The 17,006-nt window shown below is 42.5% G+C and overlaps 1 protein-coding gene across 2 annotated transcripts in view; it reads left to right on the forward strand.

The window, feature by feature from the left end:
* The window catches only part of LONRF2 (LON peptidase N-terminal domain and ring finger 2), a 37,473-nt gene that overhangs the window by 15,476 nt on the left and 4,991 nt on the right, over window positions 1-17,006 (forward strand). The window contains exons 2-10 of one of the 2 annotated variants that reach the window (XM_062628520.1): window positions 477-595; window positions 3,666-3,788; window positions 4,802-4,963; window positions 5,452-5,677; window positions 9,476-9,572; window positions 9,883-9,997; window positions 11,236-11,357; window positions 12,182-12,340; window positions 15,497-15,659. In XM_062628520.1, the coding sequence (XP_062484504.1) occupies window positions 477-595; window positions 3,666-3,788; window positions 4,802-4,963; window positions 5,452-5,677; window positions 9,476-9,572; window positions 9,883-9,997; window positions 11,236-11,357; window positions 12,182-12,340; window positions 15,497-15,659 (1,286 nt within the window). The remainder of the gene's footprint in view (window positions 1-476; window positions 596-3,665; window positions 3,789-4,801; window positions 4,964-5,451; window positions 5,678-9,475; window positions 9,573-9,882; window positions 9,998-11,235; window positions 11,358-12,181; window positions 12,341-15,496; window positions 15,660-17,006) is intronic. The other variant, XR_009966617.1, reaches the window with a different exon arrangement.

Here is a 17,006-nt window from a genome sequence, read left to right on the forward strand (position 1 = left end):
AATGTGTGTGTACTGAGGCAGTGTGTGTGATCATGTGTACCTGCCCTGAGGAGGGTAAAGGTATGCAGTTGGATATGGAATATGCAGGCTGCATGCATTTTTCTTACAGGAACATTCAGTGAAAGTCCTGTGTTGGTGATTTCATTCAAGCAAAGCCACACTGGGGAGAAACATTTGGAGCTTTTTTCTTTTTGCTTTCTGAAGTGTCCTGTAAGCAATGTGAGGGAAAGAGCAGGTGGCATCCTGTGTGTGAATGTGAAATCTGTCCTGCTAGATGAAAAGTAGAGGTTGCTGACAGGCTGAGAAGAATATGTTTCAAAGAAGGAAGGAATTGCCTTTTTCACATTACAGGAGAGTATAAATGCAGCTATTGTACAGTAATGCTTTTTAGGTTACTCTGGAAGTTAGGTTACTGTATTTAACACCTCCTAATACCTCTTTTAATGGAGTTCCTTGCAACCATTTTTGTCTTCCAGCTCCTTGCAAGTGTTCACTAATAGCACAGCGAGCAGAACTCTGTACGTTGATGAAAAACTACCAGCAAGCTCTTCACGACGCAGATGTCCTCTGCCGAAACAAACCCCACTGGCCTGCGGTACGGTGCCTGCATGTCATAAAAACCAAAATGAAAACTGCTTGTTCTTGAGGTTTCTGTCTGTGGTGGGGACAGTGCTGCTGAGGGTGTTTTTGGGAGAACATCATGGCATTATCAGGACTGGAAATGTCTACTGAAAGCTAAGTTCTTCATAGGACAAGTCTGTGAGGTCCTTATCCTGTCTCCAGCTGGTGGGATTTCAGTGGTGATGTGGTTTTTTTTTGTGCTAGTGCCCATTGATCTGTTAGGGCTAGTGCTGCAGCTTGGCAGAAGAATTGGGTCTGGCAGCCCAGTGTGGCCCTGCAGGTCCCTGTGGGGTCTTGTGCCCCAGGCAGTGGGTGTCTTTGACAGCTGGTGGCTAATGTGTCTTTCTGAGGAGCACTTCAGACTGTATTTCAGGATTTTTTTTTTCCCCCATTTAATATTGAGGTCATCTGTGCAACCCTGTCTGCATCATGGTGATTCATGAAGAGGGTTGGGAAGTTTTTTCATAACAAAAGGAAGGAGCACTGGTTTGTGGGCAGCCTGGAGCAAGCATCAGAAATGATGTTATGAGAGAGAAATGTGTTATGAGAGAGAAATGGAAGAAGCACATGGTACTCATCCTAACTGCTAGTTGCCTGAGGCTAGACTGGGTGTCTGACAGCTCACTCCACCTAAGATTACATCTCCAATCAGTCCCTCACCCATCAGTAGTAAAACTCTAGTACAGGTTTGACCAGATAAAGCCCATGGGTGCTACCTGGAGAGGGTAGCACAGGGAATTGGGGAAGGATTTTAGGCAGATTGTGGCTGCCTTGCAAAGCCTAAGGAGGGGTTGTAAGGACCCCTCAGCACAGGGGGCTGCAGCTAACTCTCTGCAGAGGGGGCAAGCAGAGAGGTGTGGGCTGAAGCATCTAATTTCTGATAAGTCAGGTACTTGTCTCTGAAGGCTTTCTGTCCAGGATCATTTCTCACCAAGTCAGGAATCCATCTTGGGTGGCATTGGCTGGTTTTCTCTGCAGAGGGAAAAAGATGAACTACGCACATTTAGATGTTTTCTTGAAGTGTCTTTTCTGTTTTTCCTCGAATCCATGGAAATGTGATGCATGTCGGTTGTAGGTGAAGAGAGATTTCATTAATAACATGGCTGAAGAATGCTAATTGTAAAGGAAATTTGTCATCATGACATAACCAGCAGTGTCACAGACACATTTCACTTGCATATGTGAGAAATTCCATGTTAAGCGTGCTGATCCAGAATCCACGTCCTCCATGAATCCTGGGCATCTGCTTTGTTTTGTATCTTGCGTCACCTCATCCAGTGGCAGAGATTATTAGCTCAAACATGCCCTGTGTAGCTAAAAAAAAAGACCATGAAATTCGTTATGGGAGTAGCTGCTCAGACACCAGTTCCTTATCAATACTTTTTGGCTTATTAATAACTGTAATGGCTCGTTGAGATACTGGTGAAGTTCTTGGGTCCACTGTAGTCACTACAGCAATAGACAAGTTAGTTTATTTTCAGTTGCTATGAAAAACAGGTCCTTGGAGTCTCTTGAGGCAGGGAGAAATTTTCAGGTGTACTTTATGTGGTACATAGAAATTGGACCTTACTCTCCAATCCATGTGAAAATAAGAAAGGGAAGGTGGCAGCAGTATTCTCTGAAGTGTAGGGGCCTCTAGTTCCTGGCCTGAACTTCTGCTGTTGGATCTTAGGTATTTTTAGGTATCTTTAGGTCTCTGATTCTATGATTTTGTATGTAGATAGCCCAGCTCAGTTCTCCCTTTCCTTGGGTAAGGAAATTGCTCTTGTGGCCCCAGAAGATGAGGCCAAACAGCATTTGTAGCCTTCACAGTGCAGTGGAGTAATCTTGACAGGCAAGTCGGGCATGTTAGGACTTGTCTAAAAAGGTTTTACAGAGGCTTTCCAAGCATCAACATAAGAAGGTCAGGGTTGGGCCTCACAGTACCTCTCTTCTTACTGCAGTCAGGAGAAGAAAATGTATCTCACCTTGAGAGGCTGGCATGTACTGAGACTTCTTGTTCATGTTACCAAATGACATATGTTAATTAAACTGTCCTACCCAGTGCTTGTTATTTGCTTTTGGTACAAGCCTCCTTCTTCCTAACAGTAGGAAGGTAAAGATTTTAACAGACTTCATGTTGAAGGACTATATTAAAAGCTTGAGGGAGGTACGTGCTCAGAAAGGCTATGTGATACACTTCTCTATTCTTCATACTAATTCCAAAAGATCTGGTATCTGCTTATCTCTTAGACTAATGAAATTGTACTTTCAGCACAGCCTAGAGATACACATGTGGATCAGAGGTGGACTCGGAGGCCACATTTCCATCTAACAAGCAAGAAGCAAATGTTTAAATGCACACTTAAGTTTGTTTTAATTGTTAAGGAAGTAATTTTCATAGTTGCAGATTTTAACTGCAAATTGGTATCTGTGGGGATAAAGTGGGACTTGTTCCCAAGTTGGCTACCATACCTGTTGGCCATGTGTTACTGTAGGATGTGGGAGAGGTAGGATGAACTGAAAGGTTTGGGTTAAGTATTGGTAAGTTGGCCTAAATTCGTAATGTTGGTCTTGTCTAGCCAAATAAAATAGGTGAAAAATCATCTCTGTAGTAGTGAGGAGAAGAGAGAGTGTCTTGAACATAAGATCTTTTGCTCCCTCAGCTCCCACCTCCAGCCTGCCTCATGCCACTTCCTTTCCCATGCAGCTTCACTACTCAAGTTTGCCCTGGTATATGAAATTGTTCCCTGGGGTATCAAGCCTGCTGGGATACATAGTAGTGTCCCTGGGGAGACAAACAACCCTCATCAGGTCCCCCCTAAGGAGAAGGTGTCTAAGGAGTGGTGTCTTTGGCAGGGTGTGATGCAGCAGTGGGTTCCTGGGGGATCATCTTTCAGCAGCAGGGACTGACTCTCCTTCAGACACACACGTCAGAGAGGTTGTTACCCAAAAAGTGTCGTATTCTTCAGGTGCAGAATAGCTGAACTTCCAAGTTTGTGTGCTGGTGTCTTGCTGCCACTTCAGAAGCACTCTCTCAATCTGTGTTTCCTTTGTGTGAACAGGGTCATTATGTGAAAGCAAAAGCTCTTTCTGGATTGGAAAGGACTGAGGAAGCATTGAAGGAGTTTCTCTATTGTGTTGCCTTAAATCCTGAATGGAGCTCAATGAAGAAAGAAGCCCAGAAGGTAAAAAATATATTTACTGGCCACTTCTTGGCCATGATGCCGCTCTTACTCCTGCAGCCAAGTAGAATTCATGTTATTTTAAGTGACAGTAAACAGCCAAAGGGTAATTTGATTTGGTAGGTTCTCCCATAAACCTTATTAACACTGTGCTGTGCAAGGCGCCTCTTGGGTTTGGTTGATGCCTCAACCGGGGGGAATGTATATTTGTGAATTCCACTACAAATCTGTAGGTTTGGCCACTGCCATTTGTAGATTACACTTGCAGTATGTCATCCAGATTTGAGTACATCTGGATTTCATAGGCTTGAGGCTGCTAATTTTAGTGGCCATCAGAAAACCACTTTTTAGTGTGAAGTGGCAGAGGATTGAGGAGGAACTGTGCTGCTCTGTCCTCGAAAAATCCTGCAGTCCGTGTAGCAGTTTGTCCCTTATGGGAAGTTAAACATACTTAGGTGTTAATCAGCGATCTTCTGGTTCTCTGTGACCATCCATACAGGCAACCTTTTATTAAAAGAAATGGGGATTTGGCAAGACACTTGGTGGGGACTGGTAAGAGAGGAAACAGGCTCTACACAGCTTTTAGCTAGGGGAGGAATCTGCTTGAGGATAGAGGAGATAGACTCAGGGCATCAGGAGAGCTTAAACACATCTCAACTGGTTTTGATAGGAGAGGATGGTCTGAAGACTTGTGGAGACAGGGATCTGAAGGTCAAGGTGGAAACGCACTGAGGCAGGAGAAGGATGCAACAGTGTGCTTACCTAGGTGCTCCTGGGGCAGAAGTCTTTGGGAAGGGAGGTGGGCACCAGAAGAGCACCTTGGGATGTGTCTGTGGTTGTAGTAGGGACAGCCATTCAGGGTTCCTGTGGGCATTGGGGAATGTGAGATGTTCTGGTTGTTTCAAGCTTCTTGGCTTCCAGAAGCTGTGAAGTTTGTGTATCTGTGTTCATGCAAGCATAAATATCTATGTCATAATTGTTACTCTTTTTTCTTTTTCCTCTCTCTAACTGACTAGATAATGTGTGAGATGTTTTTCCCAGCCTTTGAAAATGTGCATGATAGTCTAACAGCACCTTTCTCTAGTCGAACATCTTATACAAGATTGAAACCTGCATTTCTGAGTAGCATTAACACACAGTCAGCTGTGGAAGATAGCTCTGTTGCTGGGTCCTCAAAGGTAAAGTAAGAAGTGTTCATCATAAAAGTACCAGTAGTAACACAAGGTTCTGTCTGATCTGTGTGACATTGTCTTTGTCTGCACTCACATAGGCATGTACTTTCATGGTCAGCCTGTTTTCTCCATTGCTGTTGGATCTCTTGTTGGGATGTACTTCCTCAGAAGAATAAGAGAATTAAACTCTTGCTTCAGAAAACATGTGATGCCTTCATGTGAGGGTCCATTATACTTGTGGGTGTTTCTTTTCCACTTGGGATTTTAGTATGACAGGAGCATAATTTCCAGAGGCAGGAGCTGTAGGGAGAAAAGTGGCCCTGTTTTATGCAAATGTAGATTGGCTGACTTTGATATGGACCTTTCTCCCTTGCTCACTGCAGGGACATTGACCTATTGGTGATGTATACAGCTAAAAAAGAACCGAACAGAAAAAAAAAAAACCAAAGCAAAATTGTGTAATGCTGTATATAACTGTTCTTAATTTTTTTTAGGATACTGTGTTCAGGCTAACAAAAACCCCGTCCCAAGAATCTGATGTATTTAGAAGCACTGATTCTCCTGTTTCCCATCATGTTCTGGATCTCTATTTTGAAGACAACAAGAAGTCATTGGGAGCTATTCTCTCCAGTTTACCTGGGGTTGGCTTAAAAAGAAAGCTGTCCAGTGATATGAGGGACTTACAAAGCTTGGATGTCCCCAATAAGATTCCTAAAAAAGGTTTGTGTTGTGGCTTAGAAAAGGGATTTCTCTTGCACATACTGAAAAATGGTAAACTTTTCCTGCTCCCTTTTTGTTGGTGAAACATTCTCTACAGGGATTGGAAAAATATTTTGTTGTCTAGTGTGTCTGTTTCTGCCGTAACAGCCTATTTACCTTATTCCAGAGCAGTTTTAATTCATTAAATGATCACTGTATTTTAGTTTCCCACATGGTCCCTTTCCCGTGTATAATCCACTAACAGTTTAGTCTTTGTGTTGCTGGTGCCATTTCCATTTTCTGGGTCTCAGAGGTATAGCTGAGCTTCATTGTCTTTCTATATGAAGGAAAGATGCAGTAAGCCTGGAAACTAATCTTTAGCTGGCATCAGAAACAGTCACATGCAACTTTACATGAAATTTTCCAAGCAAACAAAGGAGCCTTTTAAAGGGTAAAAGCCCCCTGGTTTTCTGTCACTTGATAGCTGTGCTTACATTTGGTATGCTGCTCAAGCTTCAAACAAAGACCTCCAGAGTGGTTTTAGTACTCAGGATAAAAATGCTGAGGGCAATACATTGCAGTGAGTAGTGAAGTAATTGGTTAAAAGGGAGTTTGAAAATGCTGCTGATTGAAATAGTTTGAAAATGCTGGGTTTTTTTCTGCTTAAAGGAAAAAGTAAAACCAACCCACACCTTGATAAAACTGATTTCTGCCTGGCAATATGAAAAGTCTTCAAGTGCTTCTGTCTGTCTGCCACTTCTGCAGATGATCAATGTGTGGCCAGTGTTTGATTATGTAGCTGTGTCCTGGGTTCAGCAGTAGCAGTCATTTTTCTCCTTCGTGGTAGCTGGTGCAGTGTTGTGTTTTGAAGGGAAAAACCCTGTCTGTGAACTGCAGACTCAGTAAATAGATTGTGAAATCTGACCTGCTTGTATCTTCACAGCAAAGGCCAGAGATCGTGTTTTACCCATAACCATTAATTTCTGGTCTGTGCTAGATCCTAATGCCATGTTACTATTTGCAGAATTAACACAGTTAGGTTCTTGCTATTACTAAATGCTAACATGTGAGATGTAGGTTAAAGATAACGCTGTTTTTTCTTTGTAGGCCACACACCACCAGTACCCTCTCCTCTGTCCCATCTGTGCTTGAGATAAACCAGATGCTGAGCATAAGTTATACTTTAACAAAACATCCTGGTGTTCTATCTTAACATGAAAAGCTGAGTTTTTTTTAACAGTGAATAATATGTTTAATAAAAAGGACGTGGAGGCAGCATTCATATCTCTGTTGCAACTCATCTCTGAGCAACAAAGATGTGGATTGTAAAAGAAGTTGCAAAGTCTGCTTGTATAAATGCCAACAGAAGCTCAAGCTGATAGCTCTCGAGCTTAAATGCTGCTGCTGCTGCGAAGTTTGAAGCCCATATGCTTTAAGCATGTTAACTACAGGGATATATATACCTCCCCCAAAAACCGGGGTCGGCAGAATTTTAAGTGATGTGTTTTGCCTCCAGGTTTGCAGAGTACTGAGCTAGTGAAATCAGTATCAGCTAATGCAACTCAGTAGTCCTTAAACTTTAAGCTGTCTGAAACCTGGGATTTGCACAGCAGCCTGGTCTAGAAGAATTTAAGCTTTTTTTTGTATACTTGTAAGAAAAATTACCCATGCTGAGAAACCTATAATAAACACTGATGAAATGGTTTGACTGTGTGTAAACAAATTAAATTCTGGACTTAATGTACTTTAAAACATCTGGCCTGGCTGATGTGGGAGTGGTGATGGTGGTGGGAAAGCAATAGCAGAGTGTTTTAAAAAATAGACTTTAAAAAAAGCACCACCAAAAAAACTTTGGAGAAGCAAATCATGAGTATTCAGCCTAAAGTGCTTTCTCTGGCTATAAACATCATTCTCTGCTCTCCAGAAGATTTCCTGCCAGAAACTCTGAAACTTGGATGGAAAATATGTTTGTTTTGAACAAAACTTTGAAAAAGAAAAGAGAGAAATTGGGTTCTTCATGGAAAACCAACTTAAACAACTTTGGAGAAGGCTGAGGTTCTGAATGACTTCTTTGCCTCGGTCTTCACTAGCAAAGGCTCTGACCAAACCACCCAAGTCTTGGAAGGCAGATGCAGGGACTGTGAGAATGAAGACCTTGCGCCCACTGTAGGAGAAGAACTGGTTTGAGACCATCTTAAAAATCTGAACATGCACAAGTCCATGGGTCCTGATGAGATCCATCCGCGGGTCCTGAAGGAGCTGGCAAATGAAGTTGCAAAGCCTCTGGCCATCATATTTGAGAAATCATGGCAGTCAGGTGAAGTTCCCGATGGCTGGAAAAAGGGAAATGTAACCCCCATTTTCAAGAAGGGGAAAATGGATGACCCAGGGAATTACAGACCAGTCAGTCTCACCTCTGTGCCTGGCAAAATCTTGGAGCAGATTCTCCTGGAAGGCATGCTAAGGCACATGAAAATCAACAAGGTGCTTGGTGACAGCCAGCATGGCTTCACTAAGGGGAAATCCTGCCTGACCAATTTGGTGGCCTTCTATGATGGGGCTACAGAACTGATGGACAGGGGTAGAGCAGTTGATGTCATCTACCTGGACTTGTGTAAAGCGTTCGACACTGTCCCACACGACATCCTTGTCTCTAAATTGAAGAGACATCAATTTGATGGATGGACCACTCGGGGGATAAAGAACTGGCTGGATGGCCGCACACAAGGAGTTGTGGTCAATGGCTCAGTGTCCAGCTGGAGACCAGTAACGAGTGGTGTCCCTCAGGGATCGGTGTTGGGACTGGTCTTGTTTAACATCTTTGTCGCTGACATGGACAGTGGGATTGAGTGCGCCCTCAGCAAGTTTGCCGATGACACCAAGCTGTGTGGTTCGGTTGATATGCTGGAGGGAAGGAATGCCATCCAGAGGGACCTTGACACACTTGTGAGGTGGGCTGATGCCAACCTCATGAAGTTTAACCATGACAAGTGCAAGGTCCTACACCTGGGTCGGAGCAATCCCAGGCACAGCTACAAGGTGGGCAGAGAAGAGATTCAGAGCAGCCCTGCAGAGAAGGACTTGGGGGTGTTGGTCGATGAGAAAATGAACATGAGCCGGCTTCAGTGTGCGCTCACAGCCCAGAAAGCCAACCATATCCTGGGCTGCATCAAAAGGAGCGTGACCAGCAGGTCGAAGGAGCTGATCCTGCCCCTCTACTCTGCTCTTGTGAGACCTCACTTGGAGTATTGTGTGCAGTTCTGGTGTCCTCAACATAAGAAGGACATGGAACTGTTGGAACAAGTCCAGAGGAGGCCATGAGGATGATCAGGGGACTGGAGCACCTCCCGTATGAATACAGGCTGAGGAAGTTGGGGCTGTTCATCCTGGAGAAGAGAAGGCTGTGTGGAGACCTCATAGCAACCTTCCAGTATCTGAAGGGGGCCTATAGGGATGCTGGAGAGGGACTCTTCATTAGAGACTGTAGTGATAGGACAAGGGGTAACGGGTTAAAACTTAAACAGGGGAAGTTTAGGTTGGATATAAGAAGGAAATTCTTCCCTGTTAGGGTGGTGAGGCACTGGAATAGGTTGCCCAGGGAGGTTGTGAATGCTCCATCCCTGGCAGTGTTCAAGGGCAGGTTGGACAGAGCCTTGGGTGACATGGTCTAGTGTGAGGTGTCCCTGCCCATGGCAGGGGGGTTGGAACTAGATGATCTTAAGTTCCTTTCCAACCCTAACAATTCTATGATTCTATGAAACAGCATCTGAATTTGCAGTAATACTTAAATATTGACTCTAATTGTCTTCTTTACTTAAGATGCAGATGTTTTACCTGAAAACACCACCATCACTTCAAATGAAGTACCAACAACTCTGGTGGATGCATCGGACTTTGAGTGTTCCCTCTGCATGAGGTAAGCCTTTGTAGCTTCTGAAAATAGTTTTCATGGTGTCAGAAGGAAACTGGCCAGAGAATGTCTAAATCATTACTCTGTTCCTTTTTGCTGAACCTTTCATCTGGTGAGTCTTTTTACACTGTGGTTTTGTCCATTGTTTGCCACTTTTAAAAATGAAAACCGTTTTTATATCCTTAGATACAACTCACCTGTGCAATGTACAAAAGCAGGAATGTAAGAGATGGCTAAGTCTAGTCACTCCTTTCTAGTTTGGGAATCTGCATTGTGTGCGCAGCTTAGCTTTTCTGTTCCGTGTTTTCATGTTCAGGTTGTTCTATGAACCTGTTACCACTCCTTGTGGACACACCTTTTGCCTCAAATGCCTTGAGCGTTGCCTTGACCATAATCCACATTGCCCACTCTGCAAAGAAAAGCTGTCAGAAGTAAGTATGTCCTTGCGCCAATTAACAAGGAATTCACAAAGCTGTGTTCTTCTTCAAGCATTTATAGGGGGCTTTTGTGTGCTCTACGTGCAAGCTGCTTCAAAATAAGTGTGTCCAGCAGGTGGAGGGAAGTGATTCTCCCACTCTGCTCTGGTGAGACTCCACCTGGAGTACTGCATCCAGCTCTGGGGTCTGCAGCACAGGAAAGACATGGACCTGTTGGAGCAGGTCCAGTGGAGGGACATGAAAATTGTCAGAGAGCTGGTGCACCTCTCTCCTATAGGGACAGGCTGAGAGAGTTTGTGGTTTTCAGCCTGGAGAAGAGAAAGCTTTAGGAAGACCTTATTGCAGCCTTTCAATACTTAAAGGGGCATAATAAGAAAGATGGGACAGACTTTTTACCAGAGCCTGTTGTGATAGCACGCAGGGTAATGGGTTTAAAGTAAACAAAGGTAAATTTGGATACAAGGAAGAAACTTTTTACAATCAGGGTGACTAAACACTGGAACAGGTTGCCCAAAGAGGTTGGACGGGGCTTTGACCAACCTGATCTAGTTGAAGATGCTTCTGCTTATTGCAGGGGTGTTGGACTAGATGACCCTTAAAGTTCCCTTCCAAACTGAACTATTCTGTATTTCTGTGAAACCAGAACAACACAACAGTATCACAGCATAAAGCTGTGCACAGATCTTACTTGCTTCAGAATTTTTTTCGCCATTCCTTGGAAGACAAGTGAGGTTTACTGGTGCTTAAAAGAAGAGAGACTTCCAGTATCGCACCAGTCTTACGCCTGGGAGTCCCAGCTGTAGCCTTGTTCATACCACATTTCCAGTTTGTATCTACCTGGGGTGAGCAAGGAATGCTTACTCCTTGGTTAGCACTTCTGTTCCAGCAGGAATAAGGTGTCTTGTGCTTGGAGTACTTCTTAACAGTAACCTGGCAGTTCTAGGTGAAAAGAACATATAGATCTTCTGCAAAGATGAGGAGGGCCTGTCTTATGTTGCTGTTAGTACAGCTTCTGCCAGAATAAAGGGCACAGGGTTATAGTCAGATGGGCACTGGAGTGCAGTCACGATGAAACTTCGAGTGAAGTTTATCCTGAAGTGGAAGGCTTCAAAGGAGGAGGAATCAGTACAATCCTGACTAACGAGCTGTTTCTCCTTAGGAAGGGGGTGGGTTGGGAGGAAGAGATGTTACCTGTCGTCTTATCAGACTTAAGAGTTGATTATTCTTTGCAGTTTCTGGCAAGCCGAACTTATAAGAAGACCATCCTTACAGAAGAGCTGATCGTCCGTTACTTGCCAGAGGAATTATCTGAAAGGAAGAAAGTTTATGAGGAAGAAATGAAGGAATTGTCAAAGTAGGTGCTCTTTTTCGTACTGACAGCTGTTAGAAAATTTGTTTCTGAATCTAAATTACTGCTTCATTTGCTTATGAAAATGCACAGAATGAATGAATTTGTGAATGAACCTGCCAGATGTTTAGTATTTTCAACATGTTTGTTGCAGATAAACTTGCAACAGTATGCTTGAATAGTAGAGAGGCACAACAGTATTCTTAAAATATAATTGCTTTTTTCTCTGAAACAGGATAAACACACAGTTATAATGAGGATTTTCTGGGGGTAGAATTCAAATTATAAATGGGCTGTACCTCAGGTCAGGAGAAGTTCAAGGATCCAGATTTGTCAGTGATTTGTGACTACTACACTACAACTCAACTAGAAACAAAAAACATACAAGTAAGCTTGAAAAAAATTAACTGGATTAGTGGGCTTCTTCAAAATTAAAGGGCTTTAACTGAGCTTGGGAATTCCCTACCATCTTGTTTTGAGCATGGCGAGTTCTTAGGCACTGCGTTACTGCAAAAGGTTATCACCAAAATGTTGCCTTGTGTATTTAAGCTGGATGTAGTGGTATGTACATATTTGAGAAATCGTCTATAGTTTCCTGATTTTTCCTATATGAAAGTAGATTAGAGGGATTGTTTCCTTAATACATTAAACAGAAAGAGTCCTGAAATATGTTTGTCTTGTAAAAAAGACAAACCTTGACCAGATACATGTTTCTGAGGGATGAATCTAAGGAAACCACTGGAATCTGTTACATTAAGGGTTTATGCTGAATAGGGCAGTACCCAGAAAATAGCTGAACTTTTTTTTTCTTTTTAACAATTACCTTACAGTTTGAATAAAGATGTTCCCATCTTCGTGTGTACCATGGCCTTCCCTACCATCCCTTGCCCACTCCATGTCTTTGAACCTCGTTACCGGCTAATGATAAGAAGATGCATGGAAACTGGTACCAAGCAATTTGGCATGTGCTTAGCTGATGAATTAAAAGGGTAAGAAGATGAGCAGAGGACATCCTATTGTTGAAGAGGCTGTTGTGATGCTCATGGAGTACTACAGCACAGTATACTTGTCTCCCCAAACCACTATGGTTCCTTTCAGTCCTAATGCTAAGCTTGCTGGCTTTTTAGTTCTGTATCTTAAACATTCCTTTTGACACAGATGTATTTTTTTATTGCTCCTCTGTTGGATAGCAAGAACACAACTCATCCTGCTACTAAAGACTCCAAAAATAGCACTTAATTGTCTGTGTGGTTGGAAAGCTTTTTATCTTGTTTATTCTAGTGAAAGCTGACTGTCTGGATAAAGTTGCTTCTCTGTCTACTCAGTTTTAAAAAACAAAAATAATATATATATATATATATATAAAGAAAAGGAAAAAAAACAACCAACCAAACAAAAAAAAACAAACAAAAAAAAAAGACACCCCCCCCCCAAAAAAAAACAACAAACCACAAAACCAAACAAGCAAACAAAAAAGCCCCAACCAGCCAAACCTGCCATAGCTTTTCTGAATGAGACAAAGTATAACCTTGGCTGAGAAGTCTGTTTTGCTGCTGAATGTTGAATTTTGATGTTTGTCTTTACTGCTGTGTTGCAATGTCTAAGCAGTGACTGGATTACACTGTCTTTCTATATGATCTTACCTTTAATTAATTTTTGTCAATTCTGACACTGACGTGTTTCTAACTCCCCATGCAGAGACTAACTAGATGTCCATTAAAGGTCCCTTCCAACGTAGACTGTTCTGCGATTCTGTGAAAGCCCTCAGGTTTTTAAGTCCCAGAATCATAGGATCAGAATGATCCTATGATTGATTTGGGTTGATCCTAGATGATTGGTTGATCCTAGAATGGTTTGGGTTGGAAGGTTTTTTTGGGTCAAGGGGATAAGGAGATGCTCACGGGGAAAAAAAGAGGTGGTCTTAAGAGAGATGCAGTAGGTAGTTGCTGACGTCAGAAGATATGTTGGCATGATGCAGACTGTAGAATGGATGACGAGCACGGGAATTTTTAAGAACACGTTAGGCATCCTCAGAAGCTGCATTTTTGTAGTTTATCATCAGTGGAGCTGAGAGAAGGGCAGTCATAATGGGGATTGACCGGTGGCAGTAAGAATACAGGAGGTGCTACAGCTTTCAGTCAGCTCTGGCTGTGCTTCATGCCAGTTGGTGTGCTGTCAGTGCTGCACTCAGTGGAGTTCAGGTTCCATCCAGCAGTGATGCTCCATAGTCCCTTCCAGGACTGTTACCGGTTTTCTGGAAGCAATTGATTGTAAGAGTATGACCCTAGGACATCAGTAATAACTCCCGTCACATCTGTGAAAGCCTGTGAAAGAGCCAGACTTCCTTAGAGTCAGGTCCAAAACAGAGGGCCATGGGGTTACAATACCAAAACACCACAAGAATTTGGTCTATTAGATAGTGTCATAAAGGGTACTTTAAAATGCAGCCACTGCAGTTAGATTTTTATATTTTGTCTGGTTTGAGTTACCAAAATAATTAAACTTTTTAAGCATGGTAACTTAAGTCAAACACTGAAGCACAGGAAGCCTTCATCTGGAGACACCTGGCAGGCGGCTGTAGTTTCTTACACAAGTAAAGATGGTATTCTGTTTGTTCAAAATTGCAAAATCAACTGGGAATACAAAAAGTGGGGAAACTTGTTTTGCCTCATCTACCAAGACGTGGATACATACTTCCCTTGAAAAACACAGTGACAAGACATGGTCAATTCATTAACTTCCTCTGTTTTATTTCTCCAGTTTAACTTAAAACTGGGAGAAGAAAATTAGCTTTTAATGTGTTGGTTCATTTTATGCCTATCTCCAGGTGCTTTCTTGTCTCTCTTTGATTAAAGTAACTTTCTGTCCCAAAGTAACTTCTCAAAGAAAGACGAAAAAAAAACCTGCCACTAGATTAATTTCTAATTTTGGTATGAATGTCACTAAAATCATTAATGTAAAACAATTGTCATGTAGCTTTTTAAATAGTATTTAGTCTAATATTGCTGTAATAAATTAGCTTTTTGTAATCCCACTGGTACAGAGAGAGCCAGGGTTTAGCTGTGTGCAGTTGTATTCTTGCTCTTCCTCAGTTTGTTCTGCACAATGGCCAAGAGAGAACAGTTGTTCACATTGGTGAGCTTTTTTACCCCCTGCTTCCAAACCCAGGATTTCTGGTAGAGTAGGAACAGGGGTCATTTCCCCGCAAGCATTGTTTTTTTTTCACCATTCCAGTCTAAGAAATGGCCAAGCCCTGGTAAAACAAGCATTTCCCTGATGAGACATCATATCCTGTGGGGATTTGATATCTTGAGATGAGACTAGATACAGTGTATTGTCCTGCTTAGCGGTAAGCTGAGGTTCAGGGCTGCAAATGCTGACAAATCAATGTATTGTGGTGAAGTCATTGTGCAGTCAGCCTCTCTAGTGAACTCAGTACAGTACAAATGTAGAGTAGGTAAGCCTGATAATTTAAAGCAAGAACTTGTTATCTGCTTGTTTCCAGGGTGTGATTAAAACCTCTGCTTACTTTAAACATAATAGATAAAAAGTGTTTTTCTAAAAAGGGTTATTTTTGGTGTGTTTTAGTGGGGTGGGTTTTTTTGTTTTGTGGTTTTGAATCTGGTTTTTGGTTTTGCCCTTTTTTTTTTCTTTTTTTCCTAATCCGTTTTATTTAACTTGAAGGAAACAACGGCAAGAAAAATCTTGCAGCATAGAGGCCTTTTCCTTCTAAAGCCTTTAGTCTTCTTGCTTAAAGCTCGGCGTAGGGGTACTGTCCTCCTAGCCCTGCATTTGTTCCTGGACCTCCATATGGTGTCTCGACCCATCTTGTTTTTTTTGCAAACCAGGTGAATTTGCCACAAACAGCTGGCAACTCCCAGCATAAAACATGCTTCATTTATTTTTCTGGCCCTTCCCAACCCTCCTGCCCCACAAATACACTCTGAAAATGCTGCTGCCCTAGACTTCTGAGGGAAGACAGAAAGGGTGGGGGTTGTGTGGCTTACGTGAATGAGCAGGAATGTATTGTCACCAAAGTAGGATCCTCATTCATGTAAGAAGTGGTGACTTAGGCCCAGTATTTTTCCTGATGTCTATAAACACTTGTTGATGACTTCCACTTTTATGCCCTTCTGTCATTTCAGATTTGCAGATCATGGCTGTATATTAGAGATCAGGGACGTAAAGTTTTTTCCTGATGGACGCTCAGTTGTTGATACAGTTGGTGTCCGTCGTTTTAGGGTCTTAAGCCATGGCCAGCGAGATGGATATAACACAGCAAACATCGAGTATCTTGAAGATAAAAAGGTGATCTATGGTGCAAAGTTATTCATACCCATGTATTGCTGGATTCACTTAAATAGCCTTTCCTTGTTGCATTTCAAGCTAGCTGTGCATTATTTTTAAACCAATATTATAACTACTAAAGCTCTATTTTGAAAAAAAAACATGGAACAAACTTTGTCTCTTCCTTCCCTTTCTTCCTTTCTAACCTTACTTCTGCTTGAAGTATTAACACTCCCTTCATGGATCTCGAAGTAGCTGCTAAGACTCAGGTGCTGTGGTCTGTCAGGATGTGTGGATGAGGTCAGAGTAATATACAAAACTGGTAGGGACTTGAAACCCTTTTAAGAGCACATATGCCTGTTGTTAGAGAACCGACTGTTCTCTTCTTACACTGAACAGACAGTTGACAGACTTCATATGACCTCCGAGCTCTCATTTACAGAACAGGTCCTCAAACAAAAGTGGGAGTTCTCTCTTAAAATGAGATCTTAGTGACATGTAGTTAACTGTGTCTGTACAAGCATCCATCAGAGCTGGCTGAGAGCAAAGAAATGCAGAGAGGGGAGTAGTTTTTAAAAACAAGTCCTCTTCACCTGCATCAAGTGAGGTGCTTGTGACATGTGTTGTCCAAAGGGTGAATTTTTGGCCATGCTTAATGATGACTTCCTGGATCATCTTCAGAGCATGTCTGTAAAATCCTGATCCCTCTTAATACTGAGTTTAGTAGTAATCTCCTGCCAATTGATGAAGTCCAGTCTGGTCATATAGTTCTTCAGCATGCTCTCATAGTTGAAGTGCAAGTCTGTAAAGTCTTAGTAGGGCTTTTCTAACCTGTGCAGGGTGATGCAGTTATTTGTCAGCGCACAAAAGGCAGATTGCATGGACATGCCTTCCACTGCAAAAGGTTGGAGTAGGTAGTCTGCCCAGAGTGCAGGCTCTGCTGTGAAGGGTGGTGAACCACAGGTAGCCAGGCATTGCTTATGGATGGTGCCAAAGACCCACCTCTTCATAATTAGTGAGATCTACCTTGTCTCACTTGAGAGGTTGATGTCCGTGTTCAGCACCCTGTATTCGTGTTACATCAGCTGGTGAGAAGTCTCAGTCCAAGCTGCCTGTTTTATCTGCTCTTAGATACCTACCTTAAGATGAGATTAATTGCCCTCTAGAGCTGGCTGTTCTCAGCTGTGAAGGGCATCCAGAGCAGTTATCTGAGATGTGCATCTGAGTAGCGCAGGTGAATCACACCATTGGTATGTACAGATTATAGGGAGAAAAACCAAACCAACCAACCAAAAAAACTGCCGCTCACCAATTCGTAGTGGGTTTTTTCCTTATGTTTTTTTGTCTTCCCTGATAACCAACAGGCCT

The sequence above is a fragment of the Pezoporus occidentalis genome, unplaced genomic scaffold, assembly GCF_034315485.1.
Source record: "Pezoporus occidentalis ecotype Australia unplaced genomic scaffold, CSIRO_AGI_Poc_V1 ctg32, whole genome shotgun sequence".
Classification (NCBI taxonomy): domain Eukaryota; kingdom Metazoa; phylum Chordata; class Aves; order Psittaciformes; family Psittacidae; genus Pezoporus; species Pezoporus occidentalis.